A 26169-nucleotide genomic window follows, 5' to 3' on the forward strand; every position below is an offset into this window, starting at 1 on the left:
TTACAGCCATAACCTTCTTGATGTGTAAAGAGTAAAATGACACAACTAGAAATTCTGTGAGCGTGGTAAAAGCATGTTGATAATGAATTTCTTGATTCTGACTTCAAAAATGGTTCAAATGGTTCTGAGCACTATGGGACTTAACTTCTGAGGTCATCAGTCCTCTAGAACTTAGAACTACTTAAACCTAACTAACCTAAGGACATCACACACATCCATGCCCGAGGCTGGATACGTACCTGCGACCGTAGCGGTCGCGCGGTTCCAGACTGTAGCGCCTAGAACCGCTCGGCCTCTCCGGCCGGCCGATTCTGACTTCCCTAGCACTTATACAGTCACCAATAGTGCGCAATGAAGAACATCCTGTGGGTTAAGACATGCCATTTATACACCAATGAGTCCTTTTTTTAACCTTTTGTCTCCTTATCACCCCTTCATCCTCCGTTGCAACGCTCTGACCACAGCAGTATCATTGTACTGTAATATAATCCATGGAGAAGGAACAATATCTTAATCGAACAAATGCTTTCAGGTCGGACGCAGATGACGTTCAGAACATAATAGAATCATAACAAAAGAAGGCAACAGTGATGGACGCTAAGACATACAAGTCAAACCCCAACCCAACGGCGACGGCAAACACCATCTCCAAACTCTTCCTCTGGTAAGTGAGCCACATCCCATTCTCTACGCTTGTTTTATCAAAACAATGCATTGGAACAGTTCCTAGAGTGCATTGTGTTGTACGAGTGTGATTGTACTTAGCCGAGTGGGCCGTTGTTGAGACATGAAAGATGCATGGAGCATGTCACTTCATATAATTCACACTATTGTAAATTCTTTGTCGTTCAGTACTACAGGATGAAAAAAATGCGAACGTATAAGCACCGACATTGACGTATTGTTGGAGATTTTATCATCATTTCGATGGATGAATCCTTCAGATTATCTGTGGAACATGTGACTAACTAACAAACTAATTATACCGCGTTCTAGTGCGCTTCTCTCAACTCACTGTACTGTGAGGTGGTGATGGTGTTGGAGCTCGTACTGGGAAATGCAGTGCCAGTCGCCCAATTGATAGGGTAAACACGGAATCTCAGTACAGGGACCATAAAGTATTTTATGCACAGAATTATTCACAGAACACTGCGTCATAATCCTTCTGTAGGAACTAAAGATAACTGCTACCGCCAGAGTCAATTACAATGGCTAACAGCGTGTGAATTACATCGTCAGCGGTGGCTAACTCGCATTGTAAGTGTTGAAGGGCAGACTACAGTGCAGCAGATGGTTCACCAATAAAATGCTGGATAACAATAACAACTGAACAGCCGTGCCACTGTTGGTGTGCAAATGCCTTCATCTCAGATGAGTAACTCTTCAGAGAAGTTAAGGAGGAGAGAACTAGGACAGAGTGTTTTATCATTGACATGATTGATGACATTACCGATGACGTCTTCGATGAGTTATGAGATTTCCCTATCCCCCCAATACTCACCCCTCTCAGAAAGGCTAATTGCCATATGTCTGGAAGGGAAATGAGCGTTTAGCGTCATTAGTCGGGAGGCCCCTTGCGGGGCATTTCCAACCGTCTTGGTGCAGGTCTTATTACATTCGACGCCACATTGGGCGACCTGCGCGCCGGATGGGGATGAAATAATGATGAAGACGGCAATCCGTCACGCTGACCACTCAGCTATCGGGGCGGACGAAATATGTATAAAATGGCAGGAATTCATAGTTTGGCGGGAAATTCAAATATCGGCGAGAAATTAAGAAAATATCCCAACTGCACTAGTATATTTCGTATGGGAGGACGGTTGCTGTTGTTCTAAGCATAAATTGGTGGGAAATCCAAGACTGGCATGCCAGATGACTTGGAATACTGGCCCTGGCTCTATGACGTCTGAATCAGAGATGTGGAACCCAAGGTAGCGATCAGACATGGCGACAGGGGCATACTGGCGCAGCTCCATGACTCCACAATCCATCTCAGCCTGTCATAGCATTTGTACCACTATAGAATTTTGGTACATTACACCAGAGCTGGAATACTGGCGTAGCTCTATGACGTCAGAATCCAAGAGGGTAGGACAGATGGAAGTAACTTCCTTGCAGAGACCTGTAGGGCTAGCTATAACAGTAAGGTCACGGTGTAATTCCATCCTGCCTGTCCCAATTTAAGTAATTCCCCTGCTTAAACAAATGTTTATGTTTGGCGAGCACATATATCATACAGCATCGTAAGTTAAAGTCCAAACTGTATGCTGTGTAGTAGCAACAACTTTATCTTTATTTACACAAACACTGTTGGGGGAAGGGGGAGGTTCTCCTCCTCTGACCGTGCTCCTCTCTGCACCGCGCCGCACTGCCGCCCCGCACCACACTCGCCGGATGCCTGCTGGTGGCCAGAGACACTTCGTCTCACCTGCTGAGCCACAGCTGAGCTCTGTCACCTGGGCTTACCGAGTGCCTCGCGTGTCAGCACCGTGGGTCAGTCATGACGAGACCATGTTCTGCTTGCAGGGAATATCCTATTGTGAAAAGCTGTATCAAACAACTATATAGGGCGGATGATTGGTGTTTTGTTGTCCTGCAAACCAATGCAGTACTGCTCCATTAACTTTACTTTAAGATATGTACCCAACCACCGTTTGATAGCGTTAAATCGTCATCAAAACGTTCACACTCAGAAGATAATACCATAAGAAATCTGCTTCATATGCTGAAACACTTATAGTTTGGTGAGGCTCTCTCATTTGTATGCAGACGTTTCTCAAGCCACTTGCTTGATAGTTATTGTATGTGAGAGAGATATTGTAGTCATATAGTTTTCTGTTCTGTTCTTGTTCTCAATGTTACAGCGGTACGGGTGTTAAATGTTGCTTTACTGCACACGACTATTTCTGTCAAGGAGTTCAGCTACAGCTTTCGCCGAACGATAGCCACAGCTTTGGAATTTGATTACGGTACATGGTTCGTTCGTTGGATGACGCGGAAGTAAATGACATTTGACTGTGTCTTGTCCACTAGAGGAGGTGACATAGCCAGAAGCGTCCCTCACTCCAAGCTATCACACACCCTTGACAAAGTGTGCATTGCGGCTGTTGTTGTGGGTGGCGTAGCGATCTTCAGACGCGGTATTTGTGTAAATACACAAACGTTTCTGCCATATTCTATCCTTATTGATAGATTAGAACAACATGCAAGTATTGCGGAGATGCTTCGGGAACTCAAATGGGAATCCCTGGAGGGAAGACGACATTCTTTTCGAGCAACGCCACTGAGAAAATTTAAAGAAATGGTATCTGCAGTTGCCTGCGGAACGATTCTACTGCAGCCTGCATACATGTCACGTTAGAAACACGAGGACAAGATATGAGAAATTAGGGCTCATAAGGAGGCACATAGATAGCCGTGTTTTCCTCGTTCTATTTGCGTTTTGGAACAGGAATGGAAATAACTAGTAATGGTACAGGGTACCTTCCGTCAAGCAACATATAGTGGCTTGCAGAGTACATATGCAGATGTACAAATATTGGCCAATGATCTTAGGTCTCATGATTCTTTCAAGTACAGTCGTTGCGTCACTACATTTTCCTTAAAAGCATAAAAACCATCAAGTAACGAACGATATATCGAACCATCAAGTGACGATACTTTAAATGGTTATGTGCCTCTGTATGAGACATGATTTTTCCTGTCTTCGAGGTTCTTATGTGAGATGTGACCCATTCTGTTGCTTGCCTGAAGTTTGCGACCACAGTGTGCAGAATCTGCCTGCTGAAAGTATATCAGGCACTGGGAACAGGTTTCCTACATTGTAATAACTACGGTGATGTATTCTAGGCGACTAGTGTAGGAATTCTAGTTGTCTTATGGGTGGGCGCCTACAGGAGAAGCGGATTGAAGACTTCGATTATTTGGAAACGCTAACAAGTCGTAATATCACTAGCACAAATATTCGCCAAAAATGTGCGTGTAACTCTTGGTTTCTTAGTTGTTGTTGTGGTTATGGGTCTGAAGCAGGAATGGGAACGGTGGGCAATTCTTAAACTGCCCTTCGGTTATGCTGTCGGTATGTGTTGGAACTTACGGTCAGTGTTAAATACGATTTCTACATGCCACGTGGAAAAGGAGGTTAGCGCTTTTTAGGTGGAAATTTCATTGATTTCGATATGTTATTTGTTGATTTCACTATAAAACTGACGTGAAAATGCAGTGGTTTGTTGTATGTATGTTGCCTGCAAACATTTTGGAAAAAGCAGCACTAGTATCCCTGGTTTCGCATTCTGGCGTGATGGAGCTGCAGCAGTATGTCCTGGTCAGCCATCCCAAGAGCGCTGTTTGTAGCAGGGTGCACGGCTTGTATCAGGCGAAGATGTTCACGTGCATTTCTCACTGTATGTAGTGACGCCTGCTGATCGATTCTTGTAGGTGATGGCATCCAAGCCCCTAACCATGCATCATGTGGTGTTGCTGAGACTCGTTGCACATAGTCAGCGTGCAGAGTGTTAACTGTGCGACAGTGGCATCAGCAGTGGGCAGAGATCTTGTAGGCTACTCTAGGAAAGAAAATTAGACTATGTTTAAGTGTAAAATATTGTGAGTGTCGGTAGACAGTCAGTGGGAGAGCACTGCGAGTTTCTGCTGCTAATAAGGCGAGAACACCGTTTGTTTATTACATATTTTTACGATCTTCGAACAGTAGTGACTTCTTTTTAGTTACCTTTGTACTTACTAATACATTTTTGTAATTTCTTGCGTGTTTGAGCTCTTGCTAGGAGCAACCTTTCATTTTAAAAACAGTGTAGCGTACAGTACTGCCGTTGCTATCGACCTTTGTATCGACCCTCGTATCGTACAAGCTTTCGTTTGTTTTGCTTAGAACAGCTCAGTGTCGGTTAGACCATCAGTGAGAGAGTGCCACAGAGTTCCTGCTACTAATAAGGTGACTACACCGTTTGTTAATTACATATCTATACGAGTTTCAAACAGGAGCGAGTTCAGAAATGGATACGCACTGTGATTGCTGTGTATAGATGCTAGCTGAGTTGGTGAGCCTTCGCTCACAGCTCCAAGCAGTGTTGATTTCCATCTCACAGCCTGAGGCTGCTTCCAAGGGGCATCACTGTGGGGGGTCGGACGCGGAGATGCGAGGGACGTCGAGCACGACGCACATGTCCCCCGGTCTATCCACTGCTGTGACTGCCTTGGATATTGCCTGCACTGAGGTTGACCTCTCACCTATGGTAAAGTGGGAGATTATTCCAAAGTCTGCCAGGCAGCGAAAGACTTTTCGCGGAGCCGATCGTAGGGCCTCCCCAGTTCGTTTGACGAACAGGTTTCGGGCGTTATCTGTGGCTGACGAAGTCTTTGAGTCGGATTTTTGAGTGGTTCAGAAATCCTAAAAGTCCTACAACATCTGTAATGGACTATGCTCCGTGTCATTCAGTGATATGAACAAAGCCCCAACCACAAACAACGCAAAGAACTTACACTGAAGCGCCAAAGAAACTGATATAGGCATGTGTATTCAAATTCAGATATAGAAGCAGAAAACGGCGCTGCGGTCGGCAGCACCTACGTGAGAGAACAAGTGTCTGGCGCAGTTGTTATATCGGTTATTGCTGCTACAATGGCACGCTATGAAGATTTAAGTGAGTTTGAACGTGGTGTTATAGTCGGTGCATGAGCGATGGGACACAGCATCTCCGAGGTAGCGGCGAAGTAGGGATTCTCCCGTACGATCATTTCACTAGTGTACCGTGAATGTCAGGAATCCGGTGAAACAACAAACCTCCGACATCGCCGCAGCCGGAAAAAGATCCTCCAAGAACGGGACAACCGACGACTAAAGAGTCGTTCAACGTGACAAAGGTACAATCCTTCCGCAAATTCCTGCAGGTTTCAATGCTGGGTCATCAACAAATGTCAGCGGGCGACCCATTCCACGAAACATCATCGATATGGGCTTTCGGAGCCGAAGACCCACTCGTGTACCCTTGATGACTGCACGCGCGACACAAAGCTTTACGCCTCGCCTGGACCCGGCAACACTGACATTGGACCGTTGACGACTGGAAACATGTTTCCTGGTCGGACGAGACTCGTTTCAAAATGTATCGAGTGGATGGTCGTGTACGGGTATGGAGACAACCTCATGAATCGATGGACCCTGTACGTCAGCAGCGGATTGTTGAAGCTGGTGGAGGCTCTGTAATGGTGTGGGGTGTGTGCAGTTGGATAAGGGACCCCTGAAAGGTCTAGATACGACTCTGACAGGTGACATGTACGTAAGCATCCTGTCTGATACTCTGCATCCATTCATGCCCATTGTGCTTTACGAGGCACTTGGGCAATTCCAGCAGGAGAATACAACACCCCACACGTCCAGAATTGCTACAGGGTAGCTCCAGGAACACTCTGCTGATTTTAAACACTTCCACTGGCCATCAAACTCCCCAGAAATGAACATTATTGAGCGTATCTAGGATGCCTTGCAACGTGCTGTTTAGAAGAGATCTCCATTCCCTCGTACTCTTGCGTATTTATGGACAGCCTTGCAGGATTCAATGTGTCAATTGCCTCCAGCACTAGTTCAGACATGCCAGTTTGTGTTGCGGCATTTCTGCGTGCTCGCGGGGGCCCTACGCGATATTAGGCAGGTCTACCAGTTTCTTCAGTGTATGTTACCGTGGGTACAAGTACGAAATATTGCTGCGGTTTTGAGCACGACGAAGCCTCTGTTCTATTCGCTTGTTAAACGAAATACACCTATGATGCCCGCATACATAGCAGACGAAATCGCCGTGGAGCAGCATCATGTTGTATCAAAGCTGCCACCAGATCACTGCTATTTCAGCACCATCGAGCTACTATGCAGTGATTCTTTACAGTAACAGAGGTGGAAAGGCTGTTGGGTGAAACTCTTGCGACTGTGGTTGCAGACTCGTTGAGGAAAAAGAGCGTTGATAAACATATTCGATCTGCACAGACAATGGAAGGTATCATTAGTGACCGTGAACAGCTAACGATGACGATGAAGACGGTTTCATCGCTGATTCAGACAACCGTGACGATTGGCAGCTGTATGGAATTGCGCCATTGTCGCAGTAAATTGGTGAGTGGAAAGCTACGAATACCGGCTATTTACTGCAGCATTGTGGTTATAAAACCTAGAGCGAGAGGATACTGTCTCGGTTAGTTATTTATTTTGTTAACTATGTACAGTATTGTTTTCAAGACATCGGTCATCATCAAACGCTTGTTTCCTGTATTTCTTCGCCCCGTCATCGAAAGCGTGTGCTTCATTAGAGTTACATCTACAGTATTACGCGGTCGTTTATTTTCTGGCCTTGTGGTATCAACTCAAAAACGAATTGTTATTGCTCAGTAGCTTACATTTACGAAGTGGAACGAAAATCTGTATCGTCTGCTGGAGCCCACAGTTGCAACATCACTATTGCAGTATAGCCAGCCTAACTTGACATAACGCGAACTGTGAAGTGCAGTGTTTCGTCTGCGGATGTGTCGGTGGATTACCATGAATACACCATGTTAATACGAGTATAAAAAAAAAACTTTAATTTCTTTCATTTGCCTGTAAATGACCTCAGTAAACTACAAAATCAGGCGGTGATATTTGGAAAGCAAATCTTCGTGATTTCAGATTAAAGGAATAAAATTATATGCAACAGTGTAACGTGTATCATAGTATCTGCGCCAATCGTCAGACGTACTCATGTACTATTTGTAAGACGCCTTTACAGTAATGAATAACGATCATGACGTATCCGACTCAACGGATTTTTGACATTTTTAAATATAGTCTAAAGGCGTGTTTATTACTACAAAATTAAAATTTTGTTACTTAAGTGCTTCTGTTGCTGGCCTCGTTGTCTAGTTTTCAGAGGTATAACTATGGTCCCCGGATTTGTCTGTATGACGAAATATACTATTTACAGGTTTCAGTTGATCGTTTACTAGCATAAAACTACTACCTAATAAAACTGTGTGTCCAACACTCCATCATACAACAGCTCTTCCCACCAAGTGCGAGCAAGAAGCAGGATGAAGATTCTATTATACACTCCTGGAAATTGAAATAAGAACACCGTGAATTCATTGTCCCAGGAAGGGGAAACTTTATTGACACATTCCTGGGGTCAGATACATCACATGATCACACTGACAGAACCACAGGCACATAGACACAGGCAACAGAGCATGCACAATGTCGGCACTAGTACAGTGTATATCCACCTTTCGCAGCAATACAGGCTGCTATTCTCCCATGGAGACGATCGTAGAGATGCTGGATGTAGTCCTGTGGAACGGCTTGCCATGCCATTTCCACCTGGCGCCTCAGTTGGACCAGCGTTCGTGCTGGACGTGCAGACCGCGTGAGACGACGCTTCATCCAGTCCCAAACATGCTCAATGGGGGACAGATCCGGAGATCTTGCTGGCCAGGGTAGTTTTCTAGAGCACGTTGGGTGGCACGGGATACATGCGGACGTGCATTGTCCTGTTGGAACAGCAAGTTCCCTTGCCGGTCTAGGAATGGTAGAACGATGGGTTCGATGACGGTTTGGATGTACCGTGCACTATTCAGTGTCCCCTCGACGATCACCAGTGGTGTACGGCCAGTGTAGGAGATCGCTCCCCACACCATGATGCCGGGTGTTGGCCCTGTGTGCCTCGGTCGTATGCAGTCCTGATTGTGGCGCTCACCTGCACGGCGCCAAACACGCATACGACCATCATTGGCACCAAGGCAGAAGCGACTCTCATCGCTGAAGACGACACGTCTCCATTCGTCCCTCCATTCACGCCTGTCGCGACACCACTGGAGGCGGGCTGCACGATGTTGGGGCGTGAGCGGAAGACGGCCTAACGGTGTGCGGGACCGTAGCCCAGCTTCATGGAGACGGTTGCGAATGGTCCTCGCCGATACCCCAGGAGCAACAGTGTCCCTAATTTGCTGGGAAGTGGCGGTGCGGTCCCCTACGGCACTGCGTAGGATCCTACGGTCTTGGCGTGCATCCGTGCGTCGCTGCGGTCCGGTCCCAGGTCGACGGGCACGTGCACCTTCCGCCGACCACTGGCGACAACATCGATGTACTGTGGAGATCTCACGCCCCACGTGTTGAGCAATTCGGCGGTACGTCCACCCGGCCTCCCGCATGCCCACTATACGCCCTCGCTCAAAGTCCGTCAACTGCACATACGGTTCACGTCCACGCTGTCGCGGCATGCTACCAGTGTTAAAGACTGCGATGGAGCTCCGTATGCCACGGCAAACTGGCTGACACTGACGGCGGCGGTGCACAAATGCTGCGCAGCTATCGCCATTCGACGGCCAACACCGCGGTTCCTGGTGTGTCCGCTGTGCCGTGCGTGTGATCATTGCTTGTACAGCCCTCTCGCAGTGTCCGGAGCAAGTATGGTGGGTCTGACACACCGGTGTCAATGTGTTCTTTTTTCCATTTCCAGGAGTGTAGATGTAGCACCAAAGAATTTAGTCGTCGTTGGCTGGTTGGTTTAAAGAGGGGGGGGGGGGGGAGGGGGGGGGGAAGGGACTAAGCTGCTACGTTATCGGTCCCTTTAGTTGTCGTCACAGATATTCAGCGGAACTGTTTAAATTTATTCTTACATATTTTGATTTTTATATATCATAATAGATTATGTAAACATTTACGGAAATTTTAGCACATTTATGTCTTAGTTAATCTTAAGGACACAAATGTTAAATATGTATTCAATGAAATAGTCGTTCAGAAGCTATACAGATCAATTTTTATACAAGGCTTCTATTTAAATTTATGTGAAGAGATCGATACCTGCTGGTGTCATAGATTTCATAACATTCATAACATATATTAGGCTTGATTACATCACGTATTGCAGAGCACTTCCATTGTAGTCCTGTTTTAGAGGTTACGAGCACAACGATCCTGTGTGAGGTGAAAGGATTCGGTTTTCACTGTCTTCCTGCTGCTCAAAAAACACAGGTCTTTGGATGTAATGCGCTGTTTTGCTTAGATAGATCTAAAAAATGTTCTCATTAATCAATGTGACAGTGGAAATGCAGTAATGGACTGACGATCGCAGTACATGTCGCACTCAAGTAGTGTGTATGAGCTGCGGACGCTCTGCGGACACTAAAACCTAAGTGTGGATTGGAGGTGCTACGGTAGACCGAAGCAAATTTCTCCTGGTCCAAGCTTGGACCATTACTGTTGGTCGATCAGTAATTGAGCTGATGTGTATACTGGACGAGTCCTCCTTTACCGTGGCAACAGTTTGGAATCGGAGTTTTCGTCAATCAGCGCCATAATGCTGTTGACAAAAAAAGAAATTTAGTTCGACGAGGATCGCGTGGGGTCCCTGAACTGGCCAGCTCATAGCCCATTGAATATACACGACCCAGTCTCGTTAATGTCAGATCTGCCTATGTTCAACGTCAAGATAAATAACACTCAGAGATGGCAGGTAGCAGCACTAGCAGTAGAGGGTGTATTAAGTGAGTCGTTGCCGTACTGACGATACGGAGCGATTTATCTGATGCCCAAAAGGACACGATAATTGGCTTTCGCGCCAAGGGTGGAAGCATTTTCGAAATATCTAGTAGTGTTAGCTGATCACGTGCCACTGTGGTTACAGTGTACTGTGCGTGGCAAAATGTCGCTTATCTAAAACTGGCGCCAATACAACTGTGGTGCAACCAAAGGCCACAAATGACAGGGGTGAACGATGACACTGGATATGTGTACGGACAATCCGGACAAATAGACGTGCACCTGTTGAACAACTGATCGCCCAGATGAACCAGTAGCGCTACCGACTATGTCTCCTCGACGACCGTTCATCGAAAATTGCTGCGTATGGGCTTCCGTGTGGCGATAGGTGGCCTTTACAGATGAATCACGTTTTATACTCCGTCGGACAGGTGGCCGTTGGTATGTATGGCTTGAAACTTCTAAAAGCAAAAACCAAGTAACAATCATCAGAAGGGTCAAGGCCGGAGGAGGAGGCTTTACGGTCTGGGGAATGATTTCGTGGCGTCACATGTGTGATCTCGTCATTCTAGAAGGCAGACCACGCAGTTAGTTTTTCCTCGGACGATGGCAGCTACGAGCAGAGCAACGCAACATGTCACACAACTTACAGTATACGTGCATGGTTCGAAGAGGATGAGTTTGCCGTACTTCCCTGGTTGCCAGAACCCACGTTTTTAAGCGCAATCGAGAATCTTTAGGACCACCTCAACCCAACTGTACGCGCCAAGGATCCTCAATCGAGACACCTCGCAGCTGGCCACGGCACTGGAGTCGGCGTGGCTCCAGGTCCATTTCTTTGAGTCATCAATCTTCTGAATGGTTTGATGCTGCCCGCCAAGAATTCCTCGCATTCGGGAGGACGACGGTTCAATCCCGCGTCCGGCCATCCTGACTTAGGTTTTCCGTGATTTTCCTAAGTCGATCCAGGCAAATGCCGGGATGGTTCCTTTGAAAGGGCACGGCTGACACCCTTCCCTAATCCTATGAGACCGATGACCTCACTGTCTGTTCTTCTCTCCCAAACAAGCCAACTAATTCCTCTTCTGTGCCAACCTCTTCATTTAAGAGTAACACTTGCAACCTACGTCCTCAATTATTTGCTGAATATATTCCAGCCTCTGTCTTCCTCTGCAGTTTTTTCCATCTACAGCTCCCTCTGTACCATGGAAGTTATTCCCTGACATCTTAACAGATGTCCTACCATCCTGTCCCTTCTTTTTTTCAGTGTTTTCTATACATTCCTTTCCTCTCCGATTCCGTGCAGAAAGTCCTCATCTCTCAACTTATCAATCCACCTAACTTTCAATATTCACAACATCTGAAATGCTACGATTCTCTTTTTCTCGGTTTTCCCACAGACAGTGTTTCACTACCATACAATGCGGATTTTCAAAATTTTCTTCGTCAAAGTAAGACCTATGTTTGATACTAGTAGATTTCTCTCGGACAGGAATGCTCTTTTCGCCAATGCTACTCCGCTTTTGATGATCTTCTTGCTCTGTCCGTCGTAGATTTCCTTCTGTCTAGATAGAAGAATTTCTTAACTTCATCTACTTTGTGTCCATCAATCCTGACGTTAAGTTTCTCGCTTTAATCATTTCTGCTACTTCTCATTACTTTCACCTTTCTTCGATTTACTCTCAATCCATATTCTGTACTCATTAGATTGTTCATTCCATTCAGAAGATCACGTAATTGTTTTGTAATTCCACTCAGGATAACAATGTCATCAGCGAATCGTATCACTGATATCTTTTGACCTTGAATTTTGATTCCACTCCTGAACCTTTCTCTCATTTCCATAGTTGCTTCTTCTATGAACAGACTGAACAGCAGGGGCTTAAGACCATAACCCTTGCTTACACCCTTTTTAATCCATGCACTTCGTACTTGGTCGTCCACTGTTATTATTCTCTCTTGGCTCTTGCACATTTTGTACATTACCCGTATCTGTCTATAGATAAACCCTATTTCTCTCTGCATTTCGAACATCTTGCATCATTTTACATTTTTGAATGCTTTTTCCAGGTCGACAGATCCTATAATCCTCTCTCAGCCCCTTAGGTATCAGGAATATGGGTGAAGCATCCGGAGAAGCTAAAAGTCTAACAATTTCATTCCACAGCATACATCTGACTCAGAATTATCGTCTTAGGACGCAGCAGAATATCATCAACAAAACGGATTTGGCATTGAATTTTATCAGTTACACCCAACTAATTAGTAACTACGTCGGTAAACTGTTCTAAGATATCACTTAACTGTCTAGCCTTACCATCGTCAACGGGACTAAATTCGAATTCCGAATGAAATGTGCTTAAGGAATTAATATTACTAGTGAGGTGGCGAGAATAAAGGGTAATTTCCTCAGACGGACAAAATTTATAGAAAAAGGCTTTACCAGCAGAGTTTAAAACCAAACCTGTTCGCTGAATGAAATCATACCCAAGCAAAAAGATGAAGGACAAATTTTTAATTACAATGAGTTTAAAGGGCAAGAAAAAATACAGGTGTATAAACTGTCCCACACCCCACTCACCAGAGGCGACTCTTGCCCATTGCCGACCTGACATCTCTGGGAGGGGGGCGTATAGGAGACAACTTAGACTGCGAAGCTCGACATACCAGCGATAGTCAAGCGAGGAAACTGAACTTCCAGAGCCCACAAGCCCACAATGGGTTGTCTGTTGAGACGAGGACAACGATATGGAAGAGCAGGTCAGTCGAGGCCACAAATACATGCACAACGAGTGGGGAGCTTACTGACTAGAGTTTTGCTATATGCCCGGTGGCGTCAGCTGTTAGGCCTTGCCCGTGTAACCGGACACTCACGAACCAGATATGCGCCCCACACTTAAAACAATTCTTACCAGCTACTGAACTAAAGGGTGACCGATGACACTCACCTTTCGAAATGAAAGGAACAGATTAACAGTCCCTACCCTACTCCCGTTGCTCATCCGCAAATTTATGTGTTTCGATCGAAATGAGTAATTCATTCAACTCAGAAAAGGTAGCAGGTCTGTGGGTAAGTACAAAACATGAACAATCCTCTGGTCTCATGCCTTCCAGACTGTTCGAGAGACTATCCCGCTCAATAACATTCATATTCAAGGCGGAGGAGGCCATACGAACCCACTCAATACATTAACTTAGTGTCTCGTAAGATGTTTGCACTTCCCAATAGTACTCAAACTCAAGCTCGTTACGAATGCGTGGTGATAACTTTCATTCTATTATCAGAGCTCTGAGCTGGCCCAAAGTACCTTGTCTTCGAAGTACGTCAGACAACAAATCGCTCAACAGTTCTTTTGACAAAGGATAGAGCAAACGAAGTAACATGGAACGCGAAACTTGTAAAGCATCGGTATCGAGCTCAAAGAGGATTAACAACCACAACACTTCACGAACTTGCTTTAATTGATCAACAGACAACTCGGAAACCCCACTGAGCAAATACATAATGGTGTTGGACAACTTAGCTAGGAATCAGTGACCGACCTGCCGCTGCCTTGATTCTCCATATACCTAAATGGTTTAAATGGCTCTGAGCACTATGGGACTTAACATCTGAGGTCATCAGTCCCCTAGAACTTAGGACTACTTAAACCTAACTAACCTAAGGACATCACTGCTCGAGGCAGGATTCGAAACTGCGACCGTAGCGGTCGCGCGGTTCCAGACTGAAGCGCCTAGAACCGCTCGGCCACTTCGGCCGGCCTCCACATACCTCAAACTCTGTTACTAACTAACAGTTAAATTACATTTATCCATACTGTCAATTTCACTATCTAAAGCCAAAGAACCAGCACTGATCTGATAAAGTATCACCCTAACAATTAACTGTCTAACGGTCTCTTTTTTGCTGATCAGTAATCCCAAGGTACGGGGGAAATGTGAAGAGGATTATCCAGTGCTCTGTGACAAAACTCCCAACAGGCTTGCTCCTCATCTTGAGCTCATATTCGAGGTGTTCACATTTGAAGTAAGATAAGCCCAAGCAAGCTCCGAAATGCACAGCAATATGGTTCTCTGAAATAGTTAAAATAATTGTTAGTACTTCACAACTCTCAATTGTCAAAGCAAAAATGATGCAAGAGGAGTAGAAAATTCTGCGCCCTCTTTACCCGGAAAGGAAGTAACGGCGCTTTATGGCTACCACTGAATCCCCCGAATGGGAAAGGGAAGGGGCACGTGATAAGCAGACCAACGATACTGGCATCATTTATCCTTTAACAGTTCACATTTATTTACAGAACACGTTCACTAATAAATGGAATACGATATTAACCATGTGAAACAATGAACTACAGGACTTTTTTCGCAAATAACCGGTTTAAGTCAGTGATCAAAGGCCCCAAGCCACAAGCAAGAAATCAATAATAAATACACACATGAAAAAAGTTTTCCATCACCTCGGTTCCGAGAGTTTCGGAACCCGTACCGAAAATTGGAATGGAGATCAACATAAACATCATTTCCGCCCTTTTTATTGCTCATGAAAACCACACATTGCACGTTGTACCACCATTCAGTGATACCTTCAGAGGTGGCAGTTCAGATTGCTATACACATCGGTACCTCTAATAACCATTAATACGTCCTCTTGCATTGATGCATGCCTGTATTCGCCGTGGCATACTATCCACAAGTTCATCAAGGCACTGTCGGTCCAGATTGTCCCACTTCTCAACGGCGATTCGGCGTTGATCCCTCAGAGTGGTTGGTGGGTCACGTCTTCCATAAACAGCCCTTTTCAATCTATCCCAGGCATGTTCAATAGGGTTCATGTCTAGAGTACATGCTGGCCACTCTAGTCGAGCGATGTCGTTATCCTGAACGAAGTGTTCATAAGATGTGCACGATGGGGGCGCGAATTGTCGTCCATGAAGACGAAGGCCTCGCCAATATGCTGCCGATATGGCTGCACCATTGGTCGGAGGATGGTATTCACGTGTCATACAGCCGTTACGGCACCTTCCATCACCAGCAGCGGCGTACGTCGGCCCCATATAATGAAACTTCAAAACATCAGGGAACCTCCATCTTGCTGCAGTCGCTGGACGGTGTCTAAGCGTTAAGCCTGACCGGGTTGCCTCCAAACAAGTCTCCGACGATTATCTGGTTGAACGCGTATGTGACACTCATCGGTGAAGAGAACGTGATGCCAGTCCCGAGCAGTCCATTCGGCATGTTGTTGGGCCCATCTGTACCGAGCTGCATGGTGCCGTGGTTGCAAAGATGGATCTCGCCATGGACGTCAGGAGTGAAGGTGCGCATCATGCAACCTATTGCGCACAGTTTGAATCGTAACACGACGTCCTGTGGCTGCACGAAAAGCATTATTCAACATGGTGGCGTTGCTGTCAGGGTCTCTCCGAGCCATAATCCGTATTCAGCAGTCATCCACTGCAGTAGTAGCCCTTGGGCGGCCTGAGTGAGGCATGTCATCGGCAGTTCCTGTCGCTCTGTATCTCGTCCATGTCCGAACAACATCGGTTTGGTTCTCTCCGAGACGCCTGGACACTTTCCTTTTTGAGAGCCCTACCTATCACAAAGTAACAATGCGGACGCGATCGAACCACGCTATTGACCGTCTAGGCATGGTTGAACTACAGACAACACGAGCGGTGTACCTCCTTCCTGGTGGAATGACTGGAACTGATCGGCTGTCGGACCCCCTCCATCTAAGAGGTGCTGCTTATGCATGGTTGTTTACGTCTTTTGGCGGTTTTAGTGACATCTATGAACAGTCAAAGGGACTGTGTCTGTGATACAATATCCTCAGTCAACGTCTATCTTCAGAAGTTCTGGGAACCGTGGAGATGCAAAACTTTTTTTGATGTTTGTACAAAATTGCAAGATAATAAGGTAAGACATTTCTCTGTGAAAACAACTTTGTATTGGAGTTATTATAAGAATTACTCTCCGAATATTGTAAGAACACATCGCCACTTAAAGCTCTTAAAAGGATTTTAAGAATGAAATTTAAATTAATTTCAGTATTAATCAGACTAGCTTTTGAAAGCAACAACTGCGGCTGCGAGTACTGTAACCGCTCCTTCTATTGAAAATGTTCGTTGATGTAGTTCGTGCTCCGACCAACTAGCGATAGAATGTCTGTATACTGTCTGATAAGGAACGTTAAAAAAGAAGTCTGTCCTGCTGCACTATATTCACACCGTGTGCGTATTAGTTGTAAGGGCCAGCTCAAATAACCGCATGCTCCCCGACGTGTACGAGCACAGCTACGTGTAGATGCATACAAACTGCTATTATTGCACTAAACATGGTTACAGCCTATATACAGCGGTAGTTTCTCCACTAAAGTTTTCAGTTTACGTAAGCTAAATAGTCTGAATCAGTACGATAACTTTTTTAGAGCGGCAAAGAATATATATAACAAATCAGATTAATAGCAGAGCGCTGCACACACACACACACACACACACACACACACACACACACACACACACATATATATATATATATATATGTTATCAATCTCTATCGTTGCACTAATAAAATGTTTCGTAAGCACGTAATATTATTTGGTTTGAAATAAATGTCAAACACGGTAATTTCATGTTATGCTGGTTTATTATAGTCTAAGCACATCCTATCATTGTCTTAAAGAAGTAACCTTTCCCTAAGCTTGGTGGAATTACACTCCTGGAAATGGAAAAAAGAACACATTGACACCGGTGTGTCAGATCCACCATACTTGCTCCAGACACAGCGAGAGGGCTGTACAAGTAATGATCACACGCACGGCACAGCGGACACACCAGGAACCGCGGTGTTGGCCGTCGAATGGCGCTAGCTGCGCAGCATTTGTGCACCGCCGCCGTCAGTGTCAGCCAGTTTGCCGTGGCATACGGAGCTCCATCGCAGTCTTTAACACTGGTAGCATGCCGCGACAGCGTGGACGTGAACCGTATGTGCAGTTGACGGACTTTGAGCGAGGGCGTATAGTGGGCATGCGGGAGGCCGGGTGGACGTACCGCCGAATTGCTCAACACGTGGGGCGTGAGGTCTCCACAGTACATCGATGTTGTCGCCAGTGGTCGGCGGAAGGCGCACGTGCCCGTCGACCTGGGACCGGACCGCAGCGACGCACGGATGCACGCCAAGACCGTAGGATCCTACGCAGTGTCGTAGGGGACCGCACCGCCACTTCCCAGCAAATTAGGGACACTGTTGCTCCTGGGGTATCGGCGAGGACCATTCGCAACCGTCTCCATGAAGCTGGGCTACGGTCCCGCACACCGTTAGGCCGTCTTCCGCTCACGCCCCAACATCGTGCAGCCCGCCTCCAGTGGTGTCGCGACAGGCGTGAATGGAGGGACGAATGGAGACGTGTCGTCTTCAGCGATGAGAGTCGCTTCTACCTTGGTGCCAATGATGGTCGTATGCGTGTTTGGCGCCGTGCAGGTGAGCGCCACAATCAGGACTGCATACAACCGAGGCACACAGGGCCAACACCCGGCATCATGATGTGGGGAGCGATCTCCTACACTGGCCGTACACCACTGGTGATCGTCGAGGGGACACTGAATAGTGCACGGTACATCCAAACCGTCATCGAACCCATCGTTCTACCATTCCTAGACCGGCAAGGGAACTTGCTGTTCCAACAGGACAATGCACGTCCGCATGTATCCCGTGCCACCCAACGTGCTCTAGAAGGTGTAAGTCAACTACCCTGGCCAGCAAGATCTCCGGATCTGTCCCCCATTGAGCATGTTTGGGACTGGATGAAGCGTCGTCTCACGCGGTCTGCACGTCCAGCACGAACGCTGGTCCAACTGAGGCGCCAGGTGGAAATGGCATGGCAAGCCGTTCCACAGGACTACATCCAGCATCTCTACGATCGTCTCCATGGGAGAATAGCAGCCTGCATTGCTGCGAAAGGTGGATATACACTGTACTAGTGCCGACATTGTGCATGCTCTGTTGCCTGTGTCTATGTGCCTGTGGTTCTGTCAGTGTGATCATGTGATGTATCTGACCCCAGGAATGTGTCAATAAAGTTTCCCCTTCCTGGGACAATGAATTCACGGTGTTCTTATTTCAATTTCCAGGAGTGTAGTTACGTAAATTTCAGTCAAAGAGTTTGGAATAAGATCAAGATTTCACCAGTTGCTTTAACGAAATCTAAGTATTTTCCCACAATTCGGTACTAATATTTACTTCCTTTTTCGTTAAATTATTAACAGTCTATCACTTTGGGACAAAGTTCAGTATCCCATTGATAGTAATCAATTTAAGACAAATTTCGGTTCTTTTCCTATCTTGAGTTTCCCTAATGATATACTCAAAGTTGCTGATCTACCTATTTCAAGCTTAATGATTTCCAGCAGATCGTACAAGAGCACACGTTAAGTTACGACACGGCCGGCCGTTGTGGCCGTGCGGTTCTAGGCGCTTCAGTCTGGAACCGTGTGACCGCTACGGTCGCAGGTTCGAATCCTGCCTCGGGCATGGATTTGTGTGATGTCCTTAGGTTAGTTAGGTTTAATTAGTTCTAAGTTCTAGACGACTGATGACCTCAGAAGTTAAGTCGCATAGTGCTTAGAGCCAGTTACGACACGAACAAGCAAGCGCTAGAAGCACATTAACAATGTATAGCTTTATCTTCTGTATTCCGCGGTGTCCTCAAAGAGTACTCACAAGGAGTATTCTTTGAGGTCACTTGTACTACTCCGTGATCTATAAGTACACTACTTTGCGATCTACTTTTACTTTAATTTTATACAAAAGGGATTCTATTTTACTTTCTTTTGAAAAAATACTAAGTTACATCATACTGGACTTCTTTTCTAGTTCTTTTTACCTTGTTTCTCTTCAGTATACTTACTACTATTCAAGAAATGCTATCACAGTGTGACTTTTTTTTCCTTTTTTTTAAAATTTGGATCCTGGCTTTGGGGTTTGTTTTGGGTTTTTGGTACTATTTTTATACTTTCATCTTTGCGTCCAAAGGAAGCGGCGTTACAGTACTAAATCACAAGTCGAAACCTTCAGTTTTCAGAACACGAACCACGAAATTTAAGTTCCAATAGTTACGATGCAGCAAGATTTTCTTTTACTTGCATCTAATAAATACAATACGGAAGTGATGGAAAAATAATCGTAAAACACATCTAGAACTCTGGCCACTAGAAAAGTAAGCGTAGAGTTTTCAAATATTAGCATAATAAGCACAGGCTTAAACAATCTGCTATAGAAAATCTAAACGTTAATCATAATTCAGATAATATTACCCGTTTCAGGAGAGACGTAAAATATCTGGCGAAAAACATTAACTAACGAGCTTGTAAATAAGAGCGTAGACTAAACAAACTTAAGAAATACGCTGTTAGTGCGAACAGCTCCACTAAGACAATGCCGGCGAGCCACAAACACTCCCGTACAACACCGTGCTGGTGGTAACAGCAGCAGGTCCCCAAGGCCGAGCGCCACCCCAAACACCAGACTCGCAATTCGTAAAGCTAAGAGCTGCCAACAGACACCATTCAGGTGAAACACGAGCTGAAGAAACAAGTTCAAAAAATATGATTCACTCACGCCTTACTAACTTAATGGCATAAAAACCTGAAATCTGCCTTAATAATAAACAGTAACGTTACGCGAAATTGCACTGATTAAGTACCGCTGAATAACATACAGTAAAATTATGGCGTAATAAACGCCTCCCTCAAAACAACTTAACTGAATAGGGTGAAATCATTAATTTCAGAAAGTTACTTGAAATAGAAAAATAGTCAATAAGTGATCTAGGCTATCCAGACAGAGATTTGTTTGCATCAAACAGAAATTTCTATGAGAAACATGAGCTTGTCTTTACGAGGTGGCACTTAATTGCTACCATTTACGTGTAAGGCTTTGTTCCATGACACTTAGATTTCAGAAAGATCTAACACGCATTTGTAAAAGCATGCATTAGTTAGACAAACTTCCGTACAATAATTGAAAAATTAAACAATAAATTCAAGAAAATATTTCAAGACGTTAAAAACAACCACTTAATAAACCAGATATACCATTGAGCTTATGAAGATTAACAGCACTAAATACAAAATTTCATTTCACACTACCGCAACGAGAAACGCGCTGACGGCTCACAGGAAACTAACATTGATTTGAAACCCTCCATATTACGGTACGAAAACCTCAAGTAGCACTTATAGTGGCAAGCAGCCACCGGAAAACAAACACTAACCACTAAATAGATCAAATTCAAAGAGACCATTTGTGGTTAGCAATTATTACAATAGGTGTAAAATTTTTGGAGATCTCTAAAGCGAGAGTCACAGAAGCGGACATATCACAGCGCGAGAGATACCTGCCATTGCTACATAAAAAAGGAGTTATTCCATAATTTCGACTCAATGTAAAACGTCAGCATCAAAAAGTGCGCAGCACGGACAGAAGGAATGACTATTGAACTGGAGCACACTGAAGGGCGTGGTTCAAAATGGTTCAAATGGCTCTGAGCACTATGGGACTTAACTTCTAAGGTCATCAGTCCCCTAGAACTTAGAACTACTTAAACCTAACTAACCTAAGGACACCACACACATCAATGCCCGAGGCAGGATTCGAACCTGCGACCGTAGCGTTCTGGCGGTTCCAGACTGTAGCGCCTTTAACCACTTGGCCACTCCGGCCGGCGAAGGGCGTGGTGAAAACCTCAATGCGATCACTGATAGTACACTCGCAACTAACCAGTCTTCACACAAACAGAGCCAATGGTCCACAAAGCCGACGGGCCGCCCCACTGTCCGTGTTGCGCTGTCTTCACGTACCCAGCCACTCCCCACTACATATTCTCCAGCGAGTTTTCAAGACTCCGCGCCAGCGATAATCCACTGGAAGGTAAGGGTAATTCATGCCACCTAGTAGAGTGCCAGTAAATGAAGGGGGAAGAAAAGATGAAAAGTAGCTGCCACCGATCAGCGCTCACAGTTTCCCATATCCAAGCCAGGTGCACTCCCAGCACTGGCTTGCATAACGCGTTTTTCTATGCAAACCTAACAAATTTCATCGTGAGATGTTTGCCCTGCTAAATTGTGTATATCCCACAGGTGTTAATGGTTTGGCTCCCTGGCCGTCACCAAAGACTACAACTGAGTCAGGACCTGTCATAGTGAACAACCAGAACACAAGGATATAAGGGCCAAAGGATGAAAATATACCAGTATAGAAGGATCCCGTTGACGAAAGTCAAAATTCTGAGCTGCTCACAAATGTTTTGCGCACCTGAGTCATCACTTCCACTCTTTTGTCATCCGAATGAAGCATATATCCTTTTTGGTCTCCAAACGGTCCCACTTATGGCACCAACTTGTAGCGGGTCGGGGGGGGGGGGGTGATGAAGTTTGGTTTGTGGGGCGCTCAATTGTGCGGTCATCAGCGCCCGTGCAAAGTCCCAATTTGTACACAGTCCAACTTTTTTCCACGGTCCAATCGAGCCACTGTCACGAATGATGACGATGATGAAATGATGAGGACAACACAAACACCCAGTACCCAGGCAGAGAAAATCCCCAACCAACCGTGAACCAGCCAGAGGCTCACACTAGTCACTAGACCACGAGCTGCGGACGGGGAGCTCGGGGGGCGAGAATGACCGCTAAGTGGTGGTGGGGGCCGTCTTCTTGTATGTTAGGTCGGGCTCGACCTCCACGTGGGAAGTTAGCGTTTGGGAAGATGCGTGTGACGTTGTTGACTGCTGCAGAAAAGCAAACGGTGAGCACAAACGTTTATTTATTAATTCATTCATGTTGGTCAATCATTCAGGGGCGCCCTCGTCTCTGGCTTGGTTTAGCATAGGCTCGTAATATTCCAACTTGTAGCGGCAGGCGAGGTGAGCACAGTGTGCAGTTAACAGCCGGTCGGAGTGGCCGTGCGGTTCTAGGCGCTACAGTCTGGAACCGCGCGACCGCTACAGTCGCAGGTTCGAATCCTGCCTCGGGCATGGATGTGTGTGGCGCCCTTAGATTAGTTAGGCTTAAGTAGTTCTAAATTCTAGGGGACTGATGACCTCAGAAGTTAAGTCCCATAGTGCTCAGAGCCATTTGAACCATTTGTAGTTAACACACACTTCTGGGGTAGTGGCACGTTGCGTTGGTGTAGTTGGCACGCTAAGCGCCGAGCCGGCCGCGGTGGCCGTGCGGTTCTGGCGCTGCAGTCCGGAACCGCGGGACTGCTACGGTCGCAGGTTCGAATCCTGCCTCGGGCATGGGTGTGTGTGATGTCCTTAGGTTAGTTAGGTTTAAGTAGTTCTAAGTTCTAGGGGACTTATGACCTAAGATGTTGAGTTCCATAGTGCTCAGAGCCAGCTAAGCGTCGAGTCGACAGCAACAGCCAAGGCAGAAAGCGGCCCCCTACAGACAGGGCAGCGACACGTTATCACTTGTAGTAGGGTGCTGAGCTGCCCAAACACCACCTCCGAACTGAAGACTGGAGAGTAGTGGCAGATGTCTGGCGGACTCCGGCGGCAGAAATGACGAAGTGGCAGAGTGTTGACCGCCAGCGCCTGGGCAGTCAGGCAGTGACTGTGGTTTGGAACCTGGAAGCGGTAGTGGGGGTGACGACATATTCTTGGCTAAGACTCCAAGGTTGCAGTGTCACAGATTGGGCACATCTACGTTGCACAGCTGGCCGATGACAACGGCTGGTCTGGGAGGGGCTGAAATGCAGCTGCACAGCAATGACTTCATGGAAGGGTCTGCGTTACTGAGTCACTGTGGGAATGTCTGGAGCAGGGTCGACTATTGACGTCCGTGTGTTGAGACGCGGTATTGTGTCAAACTGCAGAAGCTTCTTGAAGCTGGTCGAAGTCCCAGCTCGTTGGAACTTGAGAAACGGCACTACGGAAGTGGCCGCTTCTGTTAGGTTGCTGTGACAACTGGGGCATTGTCCGGTAATGGGCACTGCTTTAGTCCCGGAGCTCTGTTCAAGGCGCTGAGTATAGCTGTCTTCTACTCTGTTACAACTCCTTCTTCCGAAGACTAATTCAGCCGCCGAATTTCTACTGAAAACCGTCTGCAACATAAGCACTGATTCACTTTCAATTATTTACACTTTGGTGTCCTCTACTTCACCCACAGTGACATTTGATCCTTTGCACAATTTACACTGTCTCACAACCACTATGAAGCTATTTTCTCATTTCCGTTGTTTTCACTTCAACTCTATCAGTTCTGTTAGAAATTATGGCATTTCACTTCATGGGAAGGGAACACGAATCTGGAAGGTACTGTAACCAATTTGCTAACATTCACATCTCACGCAGTCTCATATTAGTTGTTTAATGTAGCTCTAACAACTCGAGTAAAAATAGTGTATATACCTTTCGGTCATACCCTGCATTTCACAAACAATATTAAAAGCTTTTATTGGATAACTTAAAAATAACCAGGTTCTCCCTGTTCATTATAAGAGTTGTGTTTCCAAGTAGCGAAGATGAGCACGTGCTCATAGCTCTTAAGGTATGCATTTTAGAGCACACGTTTACTGGACATTTTTTCTTATTTTGGTCCACATTACCATTTCCCAAAATATGGAAAGCAAAGAGCTTTCAGTAGAAGAGATCTGCTTCACAGTATCGAAGATGAGGAATTGCTCGTAGCTTTTAAGGTATGCATTTTCGACCCTATGTTTACTGAGACTTTTTTGCTTCTAGTATCGTGTACTGTCAACTGTATGCGTTGATGCCATTAATTATGATACATCCTGTATAATCATACAAACCTGTTAGATTGACACTTTGACCTAATAAATAATGAAAACTCTCTATAAAAGGAAGGAGGGAGTGGTACATTACTATTGTCGCATTTTTTCACTCAGTGAACACGAACGATTACACCTTCCTGAGACTTATTTCGTCTTCAAAATACATCAAGAACGCACATAGTACGTCATAATAGTATTCTTTGGGGTATTTCATAAGGAAACTGAATATTTAAACTCAAGCTGCCTCTCATTCTGAAAGCATTTAGTTGTCTCACTTAACTGAACGCTCCGATACCATGGGCTTACATCCTGGGTCATAGTCGCATTTTAGCTACCATCCTGTGGCCATAACACACATTTGAAAAAGATCATGTTACTTCCCATAGAACTTGAGATGTTCTCCAGTAATTCGAAACCTGTATTAATGTCGTTTTCTGGTTCTGTATTACTACATACGACTACTTCAGCATGTACCTAAGGCGTATTGGAATTCACAGTTTACCACATGTAAGAAAGGTGCACTGTTGTTACTGGCTTGCGCAATGCTCTGGTTGATGGCAAACCATAACAAATTACGTCATGAGACTTAGTGCACGGAGCTGTGTCCTGGTAAATTACTTTGTGTGCATAGCACAGGTGTTATTATTCAGCTCTCGGGCCTATACTAAGCACTACAACTGATTCAATACCTGATATAGTGAACAAACTGAACACAAGCAGGATACCAGGATACAAGGATTCCACTAGTGATAATCTGAAGTCTGAGATGCTACTCACATACGAATATGTTGCTGTCCCACTTCAGTCACCATTTGCAGTTTTCTGTCTTCAGAACGAAGCGCACCTCCGTTTCCGTCCCCAAACCGTCCTGCTTTTGCCACCATTTTGTAGCTGGCCGTGGGTGAGAATGACCGCTACGTGGTGTTGGGAGCCGTTTTCTTGTGAGTCAGGATAGCCTCCTCTTGGGATCTCTCCGATGGCTAGGGAGATGGGTGTGACCTTGTGGGCTTTTGTAGAGAAACAACTGGTGAACATAAACAGTTCTTCATTAATTCATTGAAGCTGAACATCCATTCAGGTATGCCATCATCTCTGACTCAGTTTGATGTTGGCTCATAATACTGAACTAGTAGTGGCAGACAAGGTAAACTAAGTGTGTGACTAGCATGTTCTGCTTGGGTGGTGACACGCTGGACTGGTGTAGCCAGCACGCTGGGAGCTGTGTCGACTACAGCCAAGGCAGGGTGCGGCTCCGCGACGATCCTGAGATAGGGCAGTGGCACTCTTAGCCCTGCAACTATAATGCCCAGATCTTCGACAAAGACGGTGTCACGAAGGGTTTAAAGGCCACTACACAGCACTGACTTTGCTTTCCCTTGGAACAGGGTCAGTGACCGACGGCTCTCTGTTGTCACGCGGCAGTGTGCAAAACTACAGAAGCTTCCTGACGGCTGATCAACATCCCAGTTCATTGGCATACATAAGCAAAGATACAAAAGTGGTGATTTCTGCTGAGTTGCTGTATCGGGAGGCAGTGATCAATGTTTGAGTCCCAGCACTCTGTCCAAGGCACTGAACACGGCTGAGGTCTATTGCTTTACTGTTCATACATTTCAAAAGATGCTGTTTAAAACATTTTAGGTAACCTCAGTAGTTAGCCGGTAGTTTATTAATAGCTGGTTGCTGAAACACCCTGTGGGTTGTTGGACTATCTGAGGGAGAAGATTAGTTGCACCACACCCGAAATGGAGAATACGAGTTTACGTATCAGAAAAAAGTCAGTGTGTATGTTCGTAAAACATGATTACAGACTTTTTCGAACACTGCAGTATGCCATTTAGTACACTTTTGGTAGTTTG

The 26169-nt window shown here is 45.7% G+C and overlaps 1 protein-coding gene across 1 annotated transcript in view; it reads left to right on the plus strand.

The window, feature by feature from the left end:
• LOC126162479 (ATP-binding cassette sub-family C member 4-like) overlaps positions 1–26169 on the plus strand; it is a 242101-nt gene that overhangs the window by 28497 nt on the left and 187435 nt on the right. Inside the window, exon 2 of the mRNA XM_049919021.1 lies at positions 533–664. Within this exon, the coding sequence (XP_049774978.1) occupies positions 591–664 (74 nt within the window). The 5' untranslated portion in view covers positions 533–590. The remainder of the gene's footprint in view (positions 1–532; positions 665–26169) is intronic.

This window comes from Schistocerca cancellata, chromosome 2 (genome assembly GCF_023864275.1).
Source record: "Schistocerca cancellata isolate TAMUIC-IGC-003103 chromosome 2, iqSchCanc2.1, whole genome shotgun sequence".
In the NCBI taxonomy this organism is placed as follows: domain Eukaryota; kingdom Metazoa; phylum Arthropoda; class Insecta; order Orthoptera; family Acrididae; genus Schistocerca; species Schistocerca cancellata.